Source organism: Bufo gargarizans, chromosome 3, assembly GCF_014858855.1.
Source record: "Bufo gargarizans isolate SCDJY-AF-19 chromosome 3, ASM1485885v1, whole genome shotgun sequence".
Taxonomy (NCBI): domain Eukaryota; kingdom Metazoa; phylum Chordata; class Amphibia; order Anura; family Bufonidae; genus Bufo; species Bufo gargarizans.
Window position 1 is genome coordinate 402288702 of NC_058082.1, and position 23561 is coordinate 402312262.

Sequence of the window (23561 nt, forward strand, 5' to 3'; positions counted from 1 at the left end):
AACTAACTGGAACGGCCCAGGCACGAGACTAAGCAAGTCTCACTTTACTGGGGGCAATAAGAAGATTGCCTCAGCGGAGCCCATACATTGTAATGTTGTACGGAAAGCATGAATTGGGTCGGACTGAGCAGTCTGAACCTGCTTCGCTCCACACTACTCTTCTCCATTAACGCAGCAGAACAATGAAAGTAACGGAAGTGGCGGATTCAGCAAAGCCAATCAGAACTTCCTGAATATGGGGGTCCATTCGGTTTCCATTCATGCATGCAGAACTTTTTTGTCTTGGTTTTGGAGGCCCCAAGCCGAATCTCTGAGGCTGATGTGAACAGGCCTTTACTGCAGCTCTCACCCACAAATAAGACCCCATTCACACAACCGTATTTTTGCTCCAAAAAAATTCGGATCAGACATGGCACCATTCATTTTTATAGGGCCACAAAAATGCAGACAGCATACTGTGTACTGTCCGCATCCGTATGTCCTTCTGCCGTCCCACAAAAAAGATAGAACATGTACTATTAGTGTCCGTTTAGCGGACAATAGGCATAGTTACTAGGCTTGATCATAGATCCGAAATGGATTCGCTCCCATACTTCAGTTTTAATGCTGTATCAGTACAGTATTAAAATGTATTGGCTCAGTGGAGCCCAAGATGTTGGTGAAATCCTACAATGTTCATATCTGCATATTTTAAAAAAAAAACGGTTTCAAATAGCAATCTGAAGTGGGTTTTTGGTACTGGCTACCAAAGCCCACTTCAGATTGCCATTTTAAATAGTTTTTTTTTTAAATATGCAGATAAGACCATAATAGGAATTCACTGTAGTCTTGCGCGGGCAAGAACTTTGGCTCCCTGGAGCCAATACGATTTAATGCTGTACAGAAACACAAGTAATTGAACAAAGCGACTTTGGAGCTAAGATCTGAAGGTCGATTCTCTCATGTCTAATTGTTAGTCAGCAAAATAATAAAAAGACGCAACACGGAAAGAGACGTAACATGGACGTCATCTGGATTTTTTGCGGATCTTCAACATACATACATATGGTCTCAGAATGCACCCTGACCAGGCACTGATATGGATACCACTGTGCCTGGACGTGGACCGCTCCAGATCTGACATTGAAATATATATAGGCCTGCAAGCCCCTAAACATCTTCCACGGCATAGCCCTCGCCTCCTCATACGTCTTCCACGGCATAGCCCTCGCCTCCTCATACGTCTTCCACGGCATAGCCCTCGCCTCCTCATACGTCTTCCACGGCATAGCCCTCGCCTCCTCATACGTCTTCCACGGCATAGCCCTCGCCTCCTCATACGTCTTCCACGGCATAGCCCTCGCCTCCTCATACGTCTTCCACGGCATAGCCCTCGCCTCCTCATACGTCTTCCACGGCATAGCCCTCGCCTCCTCATACGTCTTCCACGGCATAGCCCTCGCCTCCTCATACGTCTTCCACGGCATAGCCCTCGCCTCCTCATACGTCTTCCACGGCATAGCCCTCGCCTCCTCATACGTCTTCCACGGCATAGCCCTCGCCTCCTCATACGTCTTCCACGGCATAGCCCTCGCCTCCTCATACGTCTTCCACGGCATAGCCCTCGCCTCCTCATACGTCTTCCACGGCATAGCCCTCGCCTCCTCATACGTCTTCCACGGCATAGCCCTCGCCTCCTCATACGTCTTCCACGGCATAGCCCTCGCCTCCTCATACGTCTTCCACGGCATAGCCCTCGCCTCCTCATACGTCTTCCACGGCATAGCCCTCGCCTCCTCATACGTCTTCCACGGCATAACCCTCACCTCCTCATACATCTTCCACGGCATAGCCCTCGCCTCCTCATACGTCTTCCACGGCATAACCCTCGCCTCCTCATACATCTTCCACAGCATAGCCCTCACCTCATACATCTTCCACAGCATAGCCCTCACCTCATACATCTTCCACAGCATAGCCCTCACCTCATACATCTTCCACAGCATAGCCCTCACCTCATACATCTTCCACAGCATAGCCCTCACCTCATACATCTTCCACAGCATAGCCCTCACCTCATACATCTTCCACAGCATAGCCCTCACCTCATACATCTTCCACAGCATAGCCCTCACCTCATACATCTTCCACAGCATAGCCCTCACCTCATACATCTTCCACAGCATAGCCCTCACCTCATACATCTTCCACAGCATAGCCCTCACCTCATACATCTTCCACAGCATAGCCCTCACCTCATACATCTTCCACAGCATAGCCCTCACCTCATACACATCGGGCCACATTTTGATATGTGAGCCTACCACTATACCCCGCTCCCAATGTGTGCCCACTTCTAGTGCCTGGCCAGCTGCACCCACATGGCACTGCCATCCCATCTGACAGTGACAAACACAGGCTTGGGGACCCTGTATAGCTGATGCCCACACTGTTAAGGGTCTTCTCATCCTCACAACCTCTGTCCACATGGCCTAAGAGGAGGACTCTGTACATCGATACCAATGGCAGCTTCTCTCCGCAATAACAGCCCTGCCACAGAAGACATGTGAGCTGCTTCCAGGAGGACCGTTTACACTTGGCGATAATGACGTGCGGGAACCGGTGTTGCATTCGAATCTCCCACTCGCCTGTGAACGCTCTCCAGCGCCCGGTCACGTGGTGCGCTGGCATCACAGTCATGTGACCAGGACGTCATCAAGGTCCTAGTAGAGGATAGGAACTAGCCGCTACCCTTCTTGTTGGAAGTGACCCGCTAGCATTGCTACTGCTGATTGGCTGCGTCTGGAAGGCGCTGCTGAATTAACCAAGCTGCTGTGGTGGAAGTGGATGAGAGTTTATAACAGGGAGGATCTGACAAGGCCACCGGGATGGCAGAGAATAGGCGGCAGTTCTGGAAGAGAAGTTCCAAACTACCGGGCAGGTTGGTGGAGGCGCAGTGGAAAAGTGCTTGTGTAGTGCACACCATGATGCCAGCTGCATGGCACTGACCCTTAATGGCCACCTGGTAAAACCCAGTATATTGCTGCCTGTCATCGGCCACCTCAGGCTGGGGAGCTCCCTGCCCTGGTCTTCCATAGAACTGCTGACAAGTCCAAAACATGTCTGCCTCATGACCTCAGCTGTGTGTCCCATATCTACAGAGCTGAGGTTCGGTCCTGCCCACCTAGTGTTAAGGGGGTACTCCCACCTTAATCATTTCACCAATATTTACAGGTGCGTGTCAACTGTGTCCAGAGCGGGGGTCTCCCAACACCTGCCCCCTGGGGGAGACAGTCACAGGCCACCACAACCAGGCGGACAATGAATGGCGAGGCGGCCGCACATATGATCCTATCTCACCATTCACTTCTATGGGAGTTGTGGAAACAAAAATGCACTTGGTCCCCTCTGTATTCATATTCTCCACCTGGATCTTGTGGCCTGCGGCTACCCACCAGGTAGGTCCCTGTGGTTAGTCCATAGAGGTATAATGAGGTATACTCCTTTAAGCTAGTGGGTCCTCAAGGTACCAGCCATGGTGCCCTTGTCTTTCTGATAACTGCACGTTGAATGGGCAGCCAGGAGGAGCTTCCTGAGGGGGACCTGTCAGTCAGTGACCCCCTCCCGTCACCAGACGGATAGAGCCTTCCTGATCAGTGGCCAGCATCCCTAGGCTCGTCTGAACCTCTTGTTTCTCAATATAATAAAATAGGAAGATTTAGCAAAGTACTGAGAATACAATAGTTAATTCTATTTTCTTGCTTTTGGTTTCCACAGTATCCAACCCGTATATGGTGCCCAGCAGCCACCACTGGAGAAGAGGTGAGATCTCTTGTATTCATGGTCTTATGCTGAAATAGCAGGTTTACTAATCCTGTAGATGGTGTACACTTAAAGGGGGTCTCTGCCTTTTTCTTAGTGATGATCTATCCTTTGGATAGGTCATCAGCATCTGATTGGCGGGAGTCTGACACCCAGGACACCCACTAATCAGCTGTTTGAGAAGGCAGTAGCGCCACAACCTCGCAGGCCAGTGACGTCACAAATTTGGATCACGTAGCCTGGGCGCAGCTTGACCCTATTTATGTCATCGTCGTGATGTCATTGGTCTGGGAGAAGCAACTAGTAGGCCACGGCACTACCGCAAGCGCCACTGACTTCTCAAGCAGCTGATCGGCAGGGGTTCCAGGTGTTGGACCCCACCGATCAGATGCTGATGACCTATCCAAAGGATAGATCATCAGTAAGAAAAAGGCCGAGACCCCCTTTAGACTGCCCAATGTTCAAGCAGATTATCGCTAACGAGTGTTCATACGAATAGCAGTGTAAGGGTGCCGCCGATTACCTGATGAATAAGGGAAACGCTTGTTCATCAGGTAATAAGATCGTGCGGACACATAAATTGTTGTTTCTCGCTAGTATTGGGGGACACAGAAGACCATGGGTTTAGCTGCTGCCACTAGGAAGAGACACTAAGCAAAAAAAGTGTCAGCTCCTCCTCTCAGCTATATCCCTCCTGCAGACACTGAGCTAATCAGTTTTAGCTTAGTGTCCGTAGGAGGCAGACCTCCCTGCTTTGCAGGTCTCCTGATTTTCTTCTTTTTTAGTGGATCCTGGACAGACTGTCGCATTACCCTCCTTCCTTAGGCGGAGTATTGCCCTTCCACCGGATACCATACGTCCGGTTGCATTAACCCCTCAGCAGGCAGAGTAATTACTCTCAAACTGGATATTATCTGTTCTGTCAGCTTTCCCCCTTAGTTGCACCGCAATTGCATGTTAAAGATACTGTAGCATTACCCTCCCCCCATTGACGGAGTAGTTGCACAACCAGTAGTGCTTGCACTACCAGTGGACACTGTACATCTTTTCGGTTCCCCTCTTTCCGTCAGCGGAGTAATTCCACTACCACTGGAAACTGTTCCTTCTATTACATTATCCGTCTTTCTTGGGTACAGTAATTGCTTCAACATTGTCTACCGCGACTACTCTCATTTGTTCCTGTTGCATGGCATCCCGTTCCATGGGTGGCCTATTGGCTAGACACTGTACCTACAATCGCCTTATCTCCTGTCATAGGTGGTATTTTGGCACTACTGCTGGATACTGTGCCTGCTTCACACTACCCCCTTCCTCAAGTAGTCTTAGTTTGGATTGGTTTCTGGCGCCTACGTGGCAGCCTTGGTCTTCCAGGTCGGCCTGTAACGCTAACAGGCCGTTGGTATATCTCATACCTTTCCTCGTGCCTTGTGTCCCTGTGTAGGGCAATATCATTTGGTTGATTGTCATTGGCACGCCCTTCGTCTTCACTCTTTCCGTAGGTGGAAGGTCTGCTCTGATTGCCAGTTTTCTTCCTTCTCAGGTGGAGTGTTGCGCTAGCACCAACTCTTGGCGGCTATTGCTGTTGTCCTCATTTTCAGGGGCAGTCTCTCCTCTAGAGGCCATAGTTGTTGCTATAGCCTGCCCCCTGTGAGGCAGTCTTTGCGCTGCTCATAGATATTCTGGCTACTCCGGTTCTGTGGCTACTGTGTGAATCCTTCCCAGGGGGAATTTGTGTGTTCCTCCTTCAACTGCAGCTTACATGACGCATGGGCGGGGGACACCACATTTATGGAGTATCGGCTCCTTCTAGGAATGGTGCCTTCTCGGTAGTTGTAGTTGGGATCACGTCTACATTTCCTTCTTCCACAGGGGGCACTTTGCTTATGTTCTGCCATGACACGCTGCGGCTGAGGGGTTTTCTCACTTCTGCTGGGCGATAATACGTTTTCTGTACCTGGTATACCCTACCAATTTCTATAATGCTATCTTAGCGCCTTGTTCCCTTTACATGTACAGCATTACTACGGTGACAGCATCAGTGTTCCCTCCTTGAGGAGTTTGGATATGCACTTATTCAGTTTGCATATGTGAGTTGTCTACATGGCTCCCCTCACCGGGTCGAGCGGTCGTATTGTCCTTGTTGTGTCCTCTAAGTGCTGGTTTTCTACTAAGGCTACTTTCACACTAGCGTTTTTCTTTTCCGGCGCTGAGTTCCGTCCTAGGGGCTCAAATCCGGAAAAGAACTGATCAGTTTTATCCTAATGCATTCTGAATGGAGAGTCCGTCCCTCAGGATGCATCAGGATGTCTTCTGTTCAGTCTTTTTGACTGATCAGGCTTTTCAGAAAACCGTAGCATGTTGTATTTTTACCTCCGGCCAAAAATCCTGAACACTTTGACTGAACGCCGGATCAGGCCTTTTTCCCATTGACTTGCATTAACTCCGGATCCGGCGCCGTGTGTTCAGTCAAAACGGATCCGGCTTTTGCATGTTAAACCCGAAAAATAGGAAAAAAAAGTTAAAGTCCATAAATGGCGGATCCGTTTTTTCCAATGCATTTTTCCATTGTGATCGAAAGCCTGATCAGGATTCAAATGTAATCAGTTTTCACACGTTTTTCCGGATCCGGCGGGCAGTTCCGGTGTCGGAATGGAACGCCGGATTCAAACAACTCTAGTGTGAATGTAGCCTAAGCCGCATCGGCTGCTTCTACTTCTCCCCTTCTGCAGGGCGAGTAGTTGCGCTCCCCCACATACAGTTACTGCCTGCTTGGCCAGTGTTCAGAACCATTGGGTTCTTGTATGCCCCCTTTCTGCTGTGGGGTTCCTGTGCGGGTGGTGTTGGTCCTGTTACCAGTTTTTTTCTGGGACTTTGTGGCGTTCGGGGTCTACACTCCCTGGTTCCTGTCTGCAGCTTCCCATTAGGTCTGCCAGTTCAGGCAGCCTTCCGTGGAGTATCAGACAGCTTCTCTCCTGTTTTGTTCTGGAATTTTTTTCTTGTGGGCCATTCTCATGCCTGACTTCCAGGTTCTGTAGCCCTGACTTGTTCGTGATGGTCCCGCTGGAGTGTTCTTCTCTTCTGGCAGTCTGGTATGGTGTGTGGGCCCTTTGCCTTTGGGCATCCCTACTTCTTCCCCCATGGGGGGCAAGTTTTGTCACATCTCATGTAGCTTGTAATCCCTCACGGGCAGGGCCCCCTCTCCTTCTGTACCAGTCTGTAACTTGTCTTGTTTAGTGCAATTGTCTGTATTATTTATGTATGTATGTATGTATACCCCTTATCATATGTACAGCGCTATGGAATGAATGGCGCTTTAATAATAAATAATAATAATCTGCAGCTCTTTGGCCCTTGATATCCAGACGCCATTTTCAGTTTGTCTTCTTCCTCTGGATCCAGGCTACGTATTTCTCTCCTGTATCTTCCGCAATCGCTCCGTTGCTTTTGGTGATGTCTTGTCCTCATTCTTGTCCACCTTGTGGATATTCTGTTTGCTCTCCACTTCTTCTGAAGTCTCCTAAGCCATGACTTATATTTTCTGGGCTGTTCTTTCTTCTGCCCAGCCGGAGCCTCTGCGTATTCAGCCGCTCTCTGGCTGGCCTTCCAGGGAATGGGTCTTCCTGTCCCTTTTCAGGGTTCCTGGTGTGTCTTTCCCCCGCATTTTTATGCTGGGCCTTATGACCTGCCTTGGATTCGTTCTGTTCTTGCTCCCTCCCCATGGTACTGCTCTTTAACGTCCCATGGTCTTGTGTGTCCCCCAATGATACAAGCGAGAAAATAGGATTTGTATGTGCTTACCTGTAAAATCCTTTTCTCGCTGAATTCATTGGGGGACACTGCTCCCACCCTGTATGTACATTGCTGGTTCTCCTAGATGGGTCCTTCTGGTTCTTGATGATGACCCATCTCCGGTTTTCTTCCTTTTTATCGTGTTTTTTTTTTTTTTTTGCTTCTCCTTGCTGCTCCTACTGCTTTTGTACTAACTGATTAGCTCAGTGTCTGCAGGAGGGATATTGCTGAGAGGAGGCGCTGACACTTTTTTTGCTTAGTGTCGCCTCCTAGTGGCAGCAGCTATAGCCATTGTCTTCTGTGTCCCCCAATGAATTCAGCGAGAAAAGGATTTTTCAGGTAAGCACAAAAAATCCTATTTTCCTGGCTGCAGAGACAAGCAATGGGATTAGTGATTGCTGCTCCTAGTATTGTGGAGGAGATTGCTGCATGTAATAGCAGTGCTCTCCTCCACTAACGAGCAGGTGATTGTCGGGAAGGAACTGCTTAGTTTGAGTCAGAAGTTTATGCTAGAATTGTGGTGAAAAGTTGGCGCTAAATTTTGGACAGCTCCTTTGGAAAATGAAAGGTGGAATCTGATTGGTTGCTATGAACAACTAAGCCAGTTCTACTTTACACCAGTTTGATAGATTACCCCCTACATTTACATAACCTGTTCCGGATGATGGACACTTCCACTGTTCTGTCGGGTCCTCAGGCAGCCCACAACCCTCCAGCCCAGGCATGCTGTCCTATAAAGGCTACAAGGAGACATTATACTGTATGGGGGGGCCACAAGGAGACATTATACTGTATGGGGGGGCCACAAGGAGACATTATACTGTATGGGGGGGCCACAAGGAGACATTATACTGTATGGGGGGGCCACAAGGAGACATACTGTATGGGGGGGCCACAAGGAGACATTATACTGTATGGGGGGGCCACAAGGAGACATTATACTGTATGGGGGGGCCACAAGGAGACATTATACTGTATGGGGGGGCCACAAGGAGACATTATACTGTATGGGGGGGCCACAAGGAGACATTATACTGTATGGGGGGGCCACAAGGAGACATTATACTGTATGGGGGGGCCACAAGGAGACATACATTACTATAATGTCTCCTTGTGGCTGCACTGTCCCACACCATGTAATGAGGCCAGGGAGCGAATGGTGAACAGGGCTTTCACTCACCAGCGTCACCCCTCTTAGGGTCCATTCACACGTCCGCAACTGTTTTGCGGTCCTCAAATCGCAGATCTGCAAAACACGGACATCGGCCATGTGCGTTCCGCACATGGCCGGCACTATAATAGAAATGCCTTTTCTTGTCCGTGGCTGCACACTGTGTGCGGAAGTACGGATGCGGACCTATTTTGCAGACGTGTGAATGGCCCCTTAGGCCTCCTGCACACAAACGTATTTTCTTTCCGTTCCATTTTTGCGGACCGTATGCAGAAACATTCACTTCAATCAGTCCGCAAAAAAAAACTGAAGTTACTCCGTGTGCATTCCATTTCCGTATGTCCGTATTTCTGTTCCGCAAAAAAATAGAACATGTCCTATTATTGTCCACATTACGGACACGAATAGTACTGTTCTGTGACGGGCCAACTGTTCCGTTCCCCAAAATACGGAATGCACACGGTCCTGTGTATATACGGTCCTGTGCAAGAGGCCTTAGTCTGAGCTCCCTGGTCCTCTTGTGTAACATGTGCTGCAACACATACTGACTTGTGCAGTGTACTGGCGTGTACTGTGTGCCGGCGCACATAAAGCATCAGTATGTGCCTACATGGTACACATTTTCAGTGCTATCAAGTGCAACCACCCCTATGGCATCACTAAAATACGGTGGTAATTAAGAAACAGTGATATTGCCCTATCTCAGTTTCTTACTTATCCCTCTTCCCGGCACCCGCATCGCTCCTGATGCCTGAACAGCTGCCACTGGTGAGGATTGTCCCCGCCACCACCTGCTATTGGCTGCCCCAACCACTACCCCATCGCTGGATGTTTTGATTCGCACGACGGGGAGAAGCAGCGGCGGCCTCGCGGGCATCAGGAGCGATGTGGGTGCCTTGGAACAGGGTAAGAATAACCTGTATGAGGTGCCCGGGCATTTTGGGGGGCTTTATAGGAGTTGGATAACCCCTTTTAAAGAGGTTATCCAGGAAAAGATATTTATGACTTATCCTCATGATAGGTTATCAGTATCAGTTCTGCAGGGGTTTGACATATGGGACCCCTGCCAATCAGCTGTTGAGTGCTACAGCCTCTTCCTAGGCCAGAGACATTATCAGTCATGTGGCCTAGTTTCAGCTCAGCCCCATTCAAGTCAATGAGGCTGAGCTGCAATACCAAGCACTGCCAGTATAGGATGTACATCGTTGTTCTTGGAAAGCTGCCGGGAGCCTGCATCACTCACCAGATTGGTGGGGATGTCTGAAGGATAGTCTGCAAGAAAATTGTAACTTTCACGTCCTATTTTTTTACAGGTGCACATCCATAAAGCTAATATGTAGACAGCAAACAAAAAATGTATGGCAGTACACTGTTACACATGCAAACAAAAGAACTAGGGATTAGGGATTATTCTGCATTAAAGTGGTATTATACCTACTTTACATGAAAAATGGAAGCTCTTTGTGTGCATTTTTGATCAAACCTGTGTTGGGCCCATCTACTAACGTCAAGGTGGCTTCTGCAGATGGGTACCTAACACTAACAGAACTTCTTCTCCTGGCCCTAATTTAAAGGGGTTGTGTCACTTCAGCAAGTGGCATTTATCATGTAGAGGAAGTTTATACAAGGCACTTACTAATGTATTGTTATTATCCTTATTGTATCCTTTGCTGGCTGGATTCATTTTTCCATTGCAAAGCACAAACCCCCATACAGCTATGTGTACAGAAAAATGTTAAAGAGGACCTTTAACCGATTATTACACTGTAAACTAAGAATACAGACATGGAGAGCGGTGCCCGGGGATCTCACTGCACTTACTATTATCCCCAGGCGCCGCTGCATTCTCCCACTATGCCCTCCGGTATCTCCGGTCACTAAGTTATAGTAGGCGGAGTCTGCCCTTGTTCTGCTCTAGCGCTGGCATTGCAGAGCTCACAGCCTGGGAGAAAATAACCTCCCAGGCTGTGAGCTCTACGCTGCGATTGGCCAGCGCTAGAGCAGAACAAGGGCAGACTCCGCCTACCATAACTTAGTGACCGAAATCTCCGCCTACTATAACTTAGTGGCCGGAGATACCGGAGGGAATAGCGGGAGAACGGAGCGGCGCCCAGGGATAATAGTAAGTGCAGCGAGATCCCTGGGCGCCGCTCTCCATGTCTGTATACTTAGTTCACAGAGTAATAATCGGTGAAAGGTCCTCTTTAAGGCTCTGGGAAGGCAGGAAGTAAAAAAACGAAAACTCTAGCGTTCTAATGGTTAGATCAAATAACTGGAATACCCCTTTAAGTTAGGGCTACATGGCAACTAAAGCTGTGCAGTATAACATTGCAATACCTGCTGGGTTTCAGTGCCACCATGTTCACTAGCTGCAGCATCATTAGGACACTGTGATCCTATGTCGCACTGCCACAAGCTGCCATGTGGTCCTATTCCTTTAGTCAATATGCTGTTTGCACTATTAAAGGGGGACCTCCGCCGATCAACACCTGGGACCTCCGCCGATCAACTGTTTGTGAAGGCAGCGGCACTCCTGTGATCGCTGCGACCTTCTCTCAGCTTTCCATAGGCCAGTGAAGTCACGTTCATCGATCACGTAGACTCGGCACCATCGAAGTGAATGGGCTGAGCTGCAACTATTCAATGTACTGTGCTTGGAATGCTGCGAGAAGGCCGAGGCACTCACAGGAGTGTCGCTGCCTTCTCAAACAGCTGATCCGTGAAGGTCCCGGGTGTCGGACCCCACCAGAGGGTAGGTCATCAGTATAAAAGTCTAGGAAAACCCTTTTAAAGGGTAACGGTCACACTTAGACCCTAATTTCAATTTTCATATATGTAGTTACTAATAACATGATATTCCAGAATCAGTTACTATTAGACTGACTTACCCCATATTTAATAAGATTCAGCCCTTAGCAACCAGTCTGCCCTCACTAGCCAGTAACAATAGCCCCCCAAAAGTGTCAGTAACCAGAGCCCTCCCCCCCTAAAGGGTTAATCTCCTGCAGCACAAAGGGGTCCTCTTACCACATGTTGCTTTCATGTATACACTGAGCAGATGGCAGATCTCCTTCCCTGGTCTGCGCTGATTCGGCCCTGCATTGTCCCAGTCTGCTGAGTGAGGGAGCGTCTGCCAAGTGCAGGGACAGGGAGAAGTGCACACAGCCCAGGCACTGTTATCAGCTGCTGGGGAGGACCTGGCTTTAATCATTTACCTACAGTCCCTTGCACGTAGCCTGCTTCTGCGTCCTCCATCCTTCAACAGATAGACGGACCATGCCTAGCAACCCTATTTTAAGCACAGGTAAGTAGGCAGTACAGGGAACAAAAATGTGGAATTAAGGGGTAATTGAATACACAGTGAAAAGTTGAAATAGGGCCACCAAGGAGATATTAATCACCACAATCCAATACTCCCAAAAAATATATATGACAGTTATACTTTAAGCTACCCTTACACATTCAATAGCTAGCCGGCTGACCGCTATCTGATTTCCCCATACACGTTCCGCTCAGCTGAACATGTCTGTTTATGCCATAGTAAGAGAGGAGGGAGCCGCTTGCCAGACAGTTCTGGTGGTGGCTTATCTCCTGTGAGAACAAAATGATCATGTGAAAATATTCATTCCGCCATATCCTTGTCTCCTCGACCTCATCTGTCTGGGGAGAAAAACACAGTTCAGCAGTAGGAAGAACTTCCATCCGCCTATTGGGTGGACACCTTCTGGCGCAAACACGGCCCAGAAGTATGTTAAGTAACCCTGGGCATATGCCGATGCAGCGCCCATATGCTACGCATCCTCCACTGTCTGCTAACGTGTGCTACAAGCTTAATCTGGAGCCAGGAGCACCCCTCACACGTTAGGCTACTTTCACACTTGCGTTCAGTGCAGATCCGTCTGGTATCTGCACAGACGGATCCGCACCTATAATGCAAACGCTTGCATCCGTTCAGAACTGATCCGTCTGCATAACAGCTTTTTTAGATCTGAGTTTTCACATTGTGAAAACTCAGATCCGACAGTATATTCTAACATAGAGGCGTTCCCATGGTGTACTGTGTACATGACTGCTGCCTGGCAGCACCCGATCTCTTACAGGGGGCTGTGATCCGCACAATTAACCCCTCAGGGGCCGCACCCCCCTCCCTCCCCAGTTTTAAATTCATTGGTGGCCAGTGCGGCGCCCTCCCCAGTATTAAATTCATTGGTGGCCAGTGCGGCCTCCCCTCTCCCCCCCCCCCTAATTAAAATCACCCCCATCATTGGTGGCAGCGTAGAGTTCCGATTGGAGTCCCAGTTTCATCGCTGGGGCTCCGATCGGTTACCTTGGCAGCCAGGACGCTACTGCAGTCCTGGCTGCCATGGTTACTTAGCAATTTTAGAAGCATTATACTTACCTGCGCTGTCTGTGGCCGGCCGGGCGCTCCTCTTACTGGTAAGTGAAAGGTCTGTGCGGCGCATTGCTTATACCAATGAATTTAATACTGGGGAGGCCGCACTGGCCACCAATGAATTTAATACAGGGGAGGGAGGGGGGTTGCCGCACTGGCCACCAATGAATTTAATACGAGGGAGAGAGGGGGGGGCAGCACTGGCCATCAATGAATTTAAAGCTGGGGGAGGGGGGGTCTGGCCCCTGCTGCCTGGCAGCACCTGATCTCTTACAGGGGGCTACGATACGCACAATTAACCCCTCAGGTGCGGCACCTGAGGGGTTAATTGTGCGGATCACAGCCCCATGTAAGAGATCGGGTGGTGCCAGGCAGCAGGGGGCAGTCATATACACAGTTCTTAGTATATTCTAACTTGAAGCGTCTCCATCACCATGGGAACGCCTCTGTGTTAGAATATACTGTCTGATCAGAGTTTTCACAATCGAACTCAAATCCGATGGTATATTCTAACATAGAGGCGTTCCCATGGTTATGGGGACGCTTCAAGTTAAAATATACCATCGGATTGGAGAAAACTCTGATCCGATGGTATATTAATAGGGACTCCTGACTTTACATTGAAAGTCAATGGGGGACGGATCCGTTTGCAATTGCACCATATTGTGTCAACGTCAAACGGATCCGTTCCCATTGACTTGCATTGTAAGTCAGGACGGATCAGTTTGGCTCTGCACGGGCAGGCGGACACCAAAACGCTGCAAGCTGCGTTCGGGTGTCCGCCTGCTGAGCGAAACGGAGGACAAACGGAGCCATACAGATGCATTCTGAGCGGATCCGCATCCACTCAGAATGCATTGGGGCAGTACGGATCCGTTCGGGGCCGCTTGTGAGAGCCTTCAAACGGAACTCACAAGCGGAACCCCGAACGCAAGTGTGAAAGTAGCCTATTGTGTCGGCTGAACTTGCCATTCTTGGCATAATACAAAAGTATCATTTGTACGTCTGACTTTAAACCGGTCCTAAATCAGCAAACCAAGGCCTGCCTTATTACAACTTATTGCATGCAAAATAATCTCTTTCCACACATTTTGCTATCTGCAAATCCACATGTAATGCTGCATTTACATTCAGCGATCAAGCACACAATTGTCGAGAAGGAAGCAGCAATCGGTGCTTGTTAGTGGAGGTGAAGCTGGCATTTACACACGGCGATCGCCTCCGCAGTATGAGGAGGAGCAATGGATACTGCTATCACTCATGTCCATACAGAATTGCGGTTTCTGTTCAGCAGACTGCTGATCGCACAATCTGCTGCCCAAAAACGATGATTGAGGTATCCACACCTCACTTGGGTGATCTGCGGCACCCTTTATTCTAGCAAAAATCTTTGTGATGAGGTTCCCCTTTCTCATTGTAGCAGCTTACAGTATCCTCCTGCTTTAAAGCATGTTTTCTAAGTTACTAGCATGCTGCCTCCGATGGTGAACATCCCCTTCAAGAGGTGAAACGTTATTGCTAATAGTGTCTGCGGTTGACTTTCTCTTTAAAGGGGAAATGTCAGATTGAGCATGATGTCTGATCTGTGGACCAAATGTTTTAGATGGCGCAGGAGTAGCAGAGCAGATTGATCTCTAGTTTTGTGGGAGAAGATTCAGTATGACCTTTAATTAGCTCGTATAAGTCTCTCTGCTCATTCTGGGTTTAGGAGTCCAGTGGGCGGTCCTACTAAGTGATTAACAGCCTTCCCTGTACATGTGTACATACAGAGAGAGCTGTCAATCACTAAGTAGGACCACCCACTGGACTCCTATGCTGACCCCACTGCACAGAGTAAACCTAACCTTTCTGAATGGTGCCTCTTTACAGGTGATTCGGGGAATTAATTTAATGTTTTTTTTTTCTCCGCAGTTTCTCATCCAGTCACCCACGAATACACTTAAGTCATCCGAAAAATAGAAAAGCCTCCAGTTTCCATGAGTTTGCAAGAAGCACAAGTGACGCATGGGATATCGATGATGATGAGAGTGAAGACATTTTACATTCGGTATCCTACCAGGCCCTCAGCCCGAAGATTATTGATACAGAGGTAGAAATCACACCTAACTTTAAAAGACCTGAAGAAAATTCCAGCCAGACCATTGTGACATCTGCCAGTGAAGACCAGCTGCACCTGGTCACTACAGGTGGGAATGGCTGTGCTTTTTTATATGTTTGAGGTTCTTCCCCAAAAAAGTCTTTCAATGCCAGATTTGTATATGGATTTCCTGACGGTAACATGTTTTTCCAGTTCTTGTCCTCTGTAGCAGGCAACCTTGAGTCAGGAGTTTGATCCAACCAGATGGGTACAGACACGTGCTAGGTTAGAGGAGATCAGGTCATGCAGCAAAGCAACGATTCTTCGTACATATGGTCATTCTTAAGACAAGCATGGAGGTATACCCAGAGACGCTGCGATTCCTCTCTTCTCCTAACTGACTCAATTTGCTGGACTAAGCGTCCTAATAAATGTCCTTTCTCATATTGTGGCAAATCCACTCTGCCAGATAGCATTGCATCCCCCACGCCCTGCGGTGGAAGGTAGACATGTATACACAGTCTGCACCATGACAGCGGATATTAATATCGACCTGCAGTTGTCAGGCCGTCCTTTATACTTATTATGTATTGATGGTGTTTGTGCTGGAGTGCGGTCATTTGGCACAATGTATACAAGGGGCATGTGCAAGGGGAAAAAACCCTCAACAATCCAATTTAAACTATTGTTAGTGCATAAGAACAAAAAATTAGTAACATTTAAATTTCATACTTAAAGAAGTTTTCTAACCCCATGACATTTTTTTTTTGCCAACAGCTGACAATGGTATAAAATAACAAAATGAGGAATCCTAACCATACCCTCCCCCTGCCTTTTCCATGCTGACACTTCCCTGGTTCCTGTTCAGTCTCTGTTTGCTAGGCTGCCGTGATGGAGTGTTGACACATGGCCACTGCAGTCAGTAACTGGCTGCAGCAGTGACGTGTTGACACTGCTGAAGTCATAGCTGCAGTTGGCTGCATGTCATTTGACACCACATTGCTGAAGCCAGGTGAATATAGACTAGCGAAGGATCAGGGAAGCCTTGGCATGAAAGCAGCAGATGGCTGGTAAGGTGAGTTTTTTTTATTACTTGTACGTTGCCAAATATTGAAAAAGAAATGTCATTGGGTTGGAAAACCACTTTATTTTTTAAAATCCTGTACTGCAATAAGATGTTATTTACGATACTTTGAGAAGTTTCCAGTTGTATTCTTTATAATAAATTATTTGTATCTTGAGTTCTCAACTTTTCTTAGGCCAGTGACGTCACATTCATCGGTCACATGGCCTAGAAATGAGCGCAATACCAAGCACAGTCACTGTACAGTGTATGGCGCTGTGCTTAGTAAGCTGCGGTAATGAGAAGGCACCAGCTGAGACAAACAGCTGAACCGCCACCGATCCGATACTGATGACCTACCCTGAGGATAGGTCATCAGTATTAAAATCTCAGAAAAACCTTTTTAGTTCCCTTTTGATTATTGCTATTGTCATATTATTTATGTATTTATTATTATAAGCCGAAGGCCGCTTTACACAAGTAGATAATCGTTTGAAGAAAGGAATCAATTATTGAGCAGTGTCAGAGCATTGAACGATCATCATTTAGTTTGTTGTTCTTGCGATCACTGATGGAGACATCTAAATCATTGCTTGTCGTTCAGATTTCCACAAGTGGAAACGGGTATCGTTTACAGCATCGACGGTGCCACAGTGGCTGGAAATGCAACTGTTTGCCTGGCAAACAAACTATTACACGATTGCACTTCCACAATCAGTTAACACTGACCTGTGCTTATGTCAAAGCCCTACATCTCCTCCATCTACGGCACCATGTGCTCTGCTCTCATGACACTAGGTCCTTGAAGTGGCAAGTGTCGGAGCTGTGCATGTTGCAGGTGCGTGTACCATAGTAGGCAGAGGTACTGCAGGGCTGGAACAAAGCATACAGCCCTGTCGCCATTACATTCATTGCGATCTGCAGGCAGCATATTATAGAGAAGGAGAAGCTGAGCAGATTGATATATATAATTTTGTGGGAAAATATTCTATAAAACTTGTTATTCATGCATGTAAATATTAGCTTTTTCTGAGCTTACTTGTACATGGGAGCCATCATATCAGTGACTGGTGGGTATCTCTGTATACACTTGCACAGAGAATGCTAACAATCATGGATAATGGCCCAATGGGCCGTCTTGAACTCAGACTCTTTTGCAACCAAACTATATATCGGTCTGCTTAGCTCTATAAAAAGCTGCATATCATCAAGATGGCTGGAACATAAACTTATAAGCTTTGCTGTTTTCCATCTTTTGATCAGTGTCTAAACGTTTTGCAACTTTGCTTCTAGATGCCTCTATGCAGAGGAAGCCACTCCAAAAACTGCAGTCCCATCCCTTCCGCCCGATCATTCCACTGGTTGCCAGGATATCGGATCAGAACGCCTCTGGGGCACCTTCTGTAACACTCCGTGAAAAAACACGCCTTGAAAAATTCAGACAGCTGCTTTCCTGTTCAAACACAGACCTCGGTGAGATGTTAACTTTACATGGATGCTTTAATGGAAACTTTAGATGATAAGAGATTCAATTTAGGAAGTAATTCAGTCATCTTGGTGGAGAGGGGCTCTGGTAATCTGGGACTGACCACGTATTACATGGTTTCACAGTAAATTGCATGGACGCTGTGCAATACTAGATTCAGCATGACCTCTGATGATACAGAAAGTAGAATGGAGAATCACTACAGAAAATGGCAAGACAGTCCCTTATGTTAAGAGGAAAAACTCTTTGTGAATATGTGGGAGTCACATAATTATCATCCCTCAGGTGTATTTTCTGTCCTAGTACATTCACATTACTTACAGCCAGTATTTGCTATGATTAGTGTAGTGGACCTCCTGCAAATGATATAGTGGCAGTTGCGCTAGTAATGTTAGTGTACCCGCTCTGCATTAATTCTATCGGCGGCAGCTAAACAAAAGGCATGGAGTCTACTTTTTAACCCCTGCACAGGGATCTCCATGTCCCAGTAGTCTTGGAATGGCAGCGCTAGCACAGTCTGTGGGGAAACATAGTCTGGGGCTAGCCAGGAGTCATCAGCAGGTAGCCAAATACATATATGAAATGAATGCCTTTCTCTGGATCCACAGAGAAAAGCAAAAGGAATACCAAGATGAGCAACAAGACTAATAACAATGGCACTGCCAAATTAGATAGCAAGGTCTGCCTCTGTCACCAGGTGGCATCCAGTGGCAGGAGGGCTCTCTTAATAGGCTGTCTGAATCCCATTACCTTCTGGCTCCACTTTGCCCTGGAAAACCAGTGCCAACGAGCAGGAGAACTACAAGGTAGCTTCTGGACAGGAAGAAGGGAGACAGGTGCAAAGCAACTGCACGTCTAAGACCACAAGGAGCAGGATCGCCCACAGATGTTTCGCTGGAGCCTGGATGGGTGGGCTATGATTACATTTTGCAAAGCAGCACTAGTTATTTTTGTTAGCCTTCTCCATGATACTGCTGCCATCTCATTTTTTTGTACGAAAATGGGGTTTGTGCCTGCCATTAGTGACAATTTTCTTCTTCTTCAGATGAACTAAGAAAATGTAGCTGGCCTGGGATCCCACGAGATGTACGACCCATCACATGGAGACTTCTATCGGTAATTCTACCTCTACTCACATCCCATCTCTCTGATTTATCAGGATTTTTTGATTTCCAGATTTCTTATATTTCTATAGTATAGCTCAAATTCCAAAATTATTTTTCTTTCTTTGTTTAACTGCTGTATAACCCACACCATAAGATGCACCAAGGTTTTTCATCAGACCCCAGATTTGACCCCCCATTCCTCCTCAGATTTAGACCCCCATTCCTCCTCAGATTTAGACCCCCATTCCTCCTCAGATTTAGACCCCCATTCCTCCTCAGACCTCAGATTTAGACCCCCATTCCTCCTCAAACCTCAGATTTAGACCCCCATTCCTCCTCAAACCTCAGATTTAGACCCCCATTCCTCCTCAGATTAGACCCCCATTCCTCCTCAGATTAGACCCCCATTCCTCCTCAGATTAGACCCCCATTCCTCCTCAGATTAGACCCCCATTCCTCCTCAGATTAGACCCCCATTCCTCCTCAGATTAGACCCCCATTCCTCCTCAGATTAGACCCCCATTCCTCCTCAGATTAGACCCCCATTCCTCCTCAGATTAGACCCCCATTCCTCCTCAGATTAGACCCCCATTCCTCCTCACATTAGACCCCCATTCCTCCTCACATTAGACCCCCCATTCCTCCTCACATTAGACTAGGGCTGCAGCTAACGATTATTTGAATAATCGATTAGTTGCCGATTAATTTCTACGATTAATCGGCAAAAACGACAAAATTACAAAACAGAGGTTTATATGATCTTACTTGCGGCGCAGTTATGGAGAGGGGGATCTGTGGGCGGCGCAGTTATGGAGAGGGGATCTGTGGGCGGCGCAGTTATGGAGAGGGGGATCTGTGGGCGGCGCAGTTATGGAGAGGGGGATCTGTGGGCGGCGCAGTTATGGAGAGGGGGATCTGTGGGCGGCGCAGTTATGGAGAGGGATCTGTGGGTGGCGCAGTTATGGAGAGGGGGATCTGTGGGTGGCGTAGTTATGGAGAGGGGGATATGTGCACTGTTATGGGCATAACAGTGCACAGATCCCTTTCCTCATAACAGTGCACAGATCCCCCTTCCCATAGCAGTGCCATAAACAGACCCCCCTCCTCCCCATAGCAGTGCTATACACAGACCCCCCCCCTCCCCATAGCAGTGCTATACACAGACCCCCCCCTCCCCATAGCAGTGCCATAGACAGATCCTCCCCCCTCCCCATAGCAGTGCTATACACAGACCCCCCTCCCCATAGCAGTGCCATAGACAGATCCTCCCCATAACAGCCCCGGCCCCGATGCTTATAAGTCGGACTAATCACGTCTGCATCTTTATTTTACCTTTTTACAATGACGCTCCTGTAACAGCCAGGCAGAGCGGACGGCGACGTAACGTCACTCACTCACGTGACGCACCTGCTCCGCCCACCTCATGAATGAAGGAGGCGGAGCAGGCGTGTCACGTGAGTGAGTGACGTTACGCCGCCGTCCGCTCTGCCTGGCTGTTACAGGAGCGTCATTGTAAAAAGGTAAAATAAAGATGCAGGGACCGCCCGCCCGCATAGCAACGAATCGGCGATTATTCGATAACTGGATTCGTCGACAACGAATCCAGTTATCGAATATAATCGATTACATCGATTAATCGTTGCAGCCCTACATTAGACCCCCCATTCCTCCTCACATTAGACCCCCCATTCCTCCTCACATTAGACCCTCCATTCCTCCTCACATTAGACCCTCCATTCCTCCTCACATTAGACCCCCCATTCCTCCTCACATTAGACCCCCCATTCCTCCTCTGACCTCATATTAGACCCCCCATTCCTCCTCTGACCTCCGATTTAGACCCCCATTCCTCATCACACCTCCGATTAGACCCCCATTCCTCATCACACCTCCGATTAGACCCCAATTCCTCATCACACCTCAGATTAGACCCCTATTTCTCATCACACCTCAGACCAGACAGTAAACTAAATAAATGAACTTGCCTCTCCTGCTCCATACGGCGCTGCCATTCCTTTACTCAGTTCCATGGTCTTCTGCCAACACCTCGTTGCACAACGTCAGGTCATAGTGCACCCTTACGCTGTGCGACTTAAGGTCACAGCGTGAAGATCAGGGAGTAGTGAGTACAGCAAGCACAAGGAGCACTGTGTTCACAATAATGGAAGCGCTCACTAGTATTTGCTTCATAAGAAATTCTACCATTTTTTTCCCCACTTTTGGTGGAAAAAGTGCTTCTTATTGTGCTGGAAATACAGTACATGCTTGGATCCATGTAATATTCTACAGAAAAGTTGATTATCAGTGTTATTAAGGTCCTTGGTGCTTGTTCATTAGCGGGAAGCCTTTGATTTTTCCTGCAGTCCAAAATCACGGAAAAAAATAGAAAACATCATCCTGCATGATATGATAACTGAATATGTCGTCGCTCTAATATGACTGGCAATTACCCCCACTTTATGGGGCTTACATAGTGGAACTCACCCATAAATGACCTATTTTAAAACCTATACCCCTCAAATTATTCAAAACTGATTTTACACACGTTAAGGCCTCTTTCACACGGGCGTTGCGGGAAAAGGTGCGGGTGCGTTGCGGGAACATGCGCGATTTTTCAGTGCGAGTGCAAAACATTGTAATGCGTTTTGCACTTGCGTGAGAAAAAAATCAACATGTTTGGTACCCAAACCCGAACTTCTTCACAGAAGATCGGGCTTGGGATCAGTGTTCTGTAGATTGTATTATTTTCCCTTATAACATGGTTATAAGGGAAAATAATAGCATTCTGAATGCATAGTACAATAGCACTAGAGGGGTTAAAAAAAATAATTTAACTTACCTTAATCCACTTGATCGCGCAGCCGACATCTCTTCTGTCTTCTTCTTTGCTGTGTGCAGGAAAAGGCCCTGTGGTGACGTCACTCCGGTCATCACATGGTTCGCCACATGATCTTTTAACATGGTGATGGATCATGTAATGACCGGAGTGACGTCACCACAGGTCCATTTCCTGCACAAAGCAAAGAAGACAGAAGAGATGCCGGGCTGCGCGATCAAGTGGATTAAGGTGAGTTAAATTATTTTCGAATTATTTTTTTTTAACCCCTCCAGCGCTATTGTACTATGCATTCTGTATTCAGAATGCTATTATTTTCCCTTTATAACCATGTTGTTATAAGGGAAAATAATATTGATCGGGTCTCCATCCCGATTGTCTCCTAGAAACCGTGCGTGAAAATCGCACCGCATCCGCATTTGCTTGCAGATGCTTGCGATTTTCACGCAACCTATTCATTTCTATGGGGCCTGCGTTACGTGAAAAACGCACAAAGGGGAGCATGCTGCGATTTTCACGCAACGCACAAGTGATGCGTGAAAATCACCGCTCATGTGCACAGCCCCATAGAAATGAATAGGTCAGGATTCAGTGCGGGTGCAATGCGTTCAACTCTCACATCGCATCCGCGCGGAATACTCGCCCGTGTGAAAGGGGCCTAACTCTTTACATGTTTCACAGGAATTATAGAAAAATGGAGGTAAAATTCCGAAATGTATGGGCACACTGCAGGGCTCAGAAGGGAGGAAGTGCCATGTGGTTTTTAGAGGGCACATTTTGCTGGAATGGTTCTTTGGAACCATGTCACATTTGAAGAGACCCTGAGGTACCTATAGAGTTGAAACCACTAAAAAGTTAAGGCTCGTGGAAGGCAGGGAGCGCAAAACGAAAATGCAAAAAATAAAATAAAAAAAACCACCGGGGGTGAAAGGGTTAAACACCTCCAAGTACTTCTTTTACAGTGCACTTTCACTTTTTTCAAGTTATGTAAATTATATTAAATGCTTACCTCATGACTTCCCATTCCTAACCCCACCTCCCGTTACATGAGTGACAGAATCTAAAGATCCTATCCTCCTCCCAAACTCACGTCCCAAATCCTGCGCATGTGCAGAACCAGTCACCTCACTCCTCATCTCACACTGATCATATAATGCATACTGCGCAGCTGCGATATTTGGAAGAGAAGGGGTGGAGATGAGAAATCGTAGAGGGTGTGTCTTGGGGTCCATTCACATGTCCGTAGTGTATTGCGGATCCGCAATACACCCGCTGGCACCCCCCATAGAACTGCCTATTCTTGTCCGCAATTGCGGACAAAAATAGGACGTGTTCTATTTTTTGCGGAGCCACGGCACGGAAATAGCACACCGTGTGCTGTCTGCATCTTTTCTGTCCCCATAGAGAATGAATGGGTCCACACCCGTTCCGCAAAATTGCGGAACAGATGCGGACCCATTTGCGGACGTGTGAATGGAGCCTTATTCGTTTGTAGGCATGGCTGCACTCCAAGAGTCAGAGAACGCTGGACTCATCTCTGATGCATGGAGAAGACAGGACTCATCTAAGGTGCATTTAGATATATGGCAGGAACATTTATTTTAGGTCTTTCTCTGATTTTAATATAATTATTAATGTATTAAAAAGTATTGATATAAAAGGGAGTGGATAAATAGGCTTAGAAAGTGATGACAGGTTTCCTTTAATTAGTGTTTGCGGTCAGAAGATCAGAGATTAGAGCTCTACATGAGCAATCAGAGTAAACAGAAAGTGACAGTCTGCAAATAGAATAAAATGTAATCCCTATAATCCCTGACCTGTCACTATGTGGTAATAACC

The 23561-nt window shown here is 47.5% G+C and overlaps 1 protein-coding gene across 1 annotated transcript in view; it reads left to right on the forward strand.

Annotated features, from left to right (window-relative positions):
- Positions 1 to 2719: 2719 nt before the first annotated feature.
- The window catches only part of TBC1D22B (TBC1 domain family member 22B), a 90301-nt gene continuing 69459 nt past the window's right edge, over positions 2720 to 23561 (forward strand). The window contains exons 1-5 of the mRNA XM_044288325.1: positions 2720 to 2920; positions 3757 to 3801; positions 15066 to 15340; positions 17588 to 17767; positions 18826 to 18896. Of these exons, the coding sequence (XP_044144260.1) occupies positions 2868 to 2920; positions 3757 to 3801; positions 15066 to 15340; positions 17588 to 17767; positions 18826 to 18896 (624 nt within the window). The 5' untranslated portion in view covers positions 2720 to 2867. The remainder of the gene's footprint in view (positions 2921 to 3756; positions 3802 to 15065; positions 15341 to 17587; positions 17768 to 18825; positions 18897 to 23561) is intronic.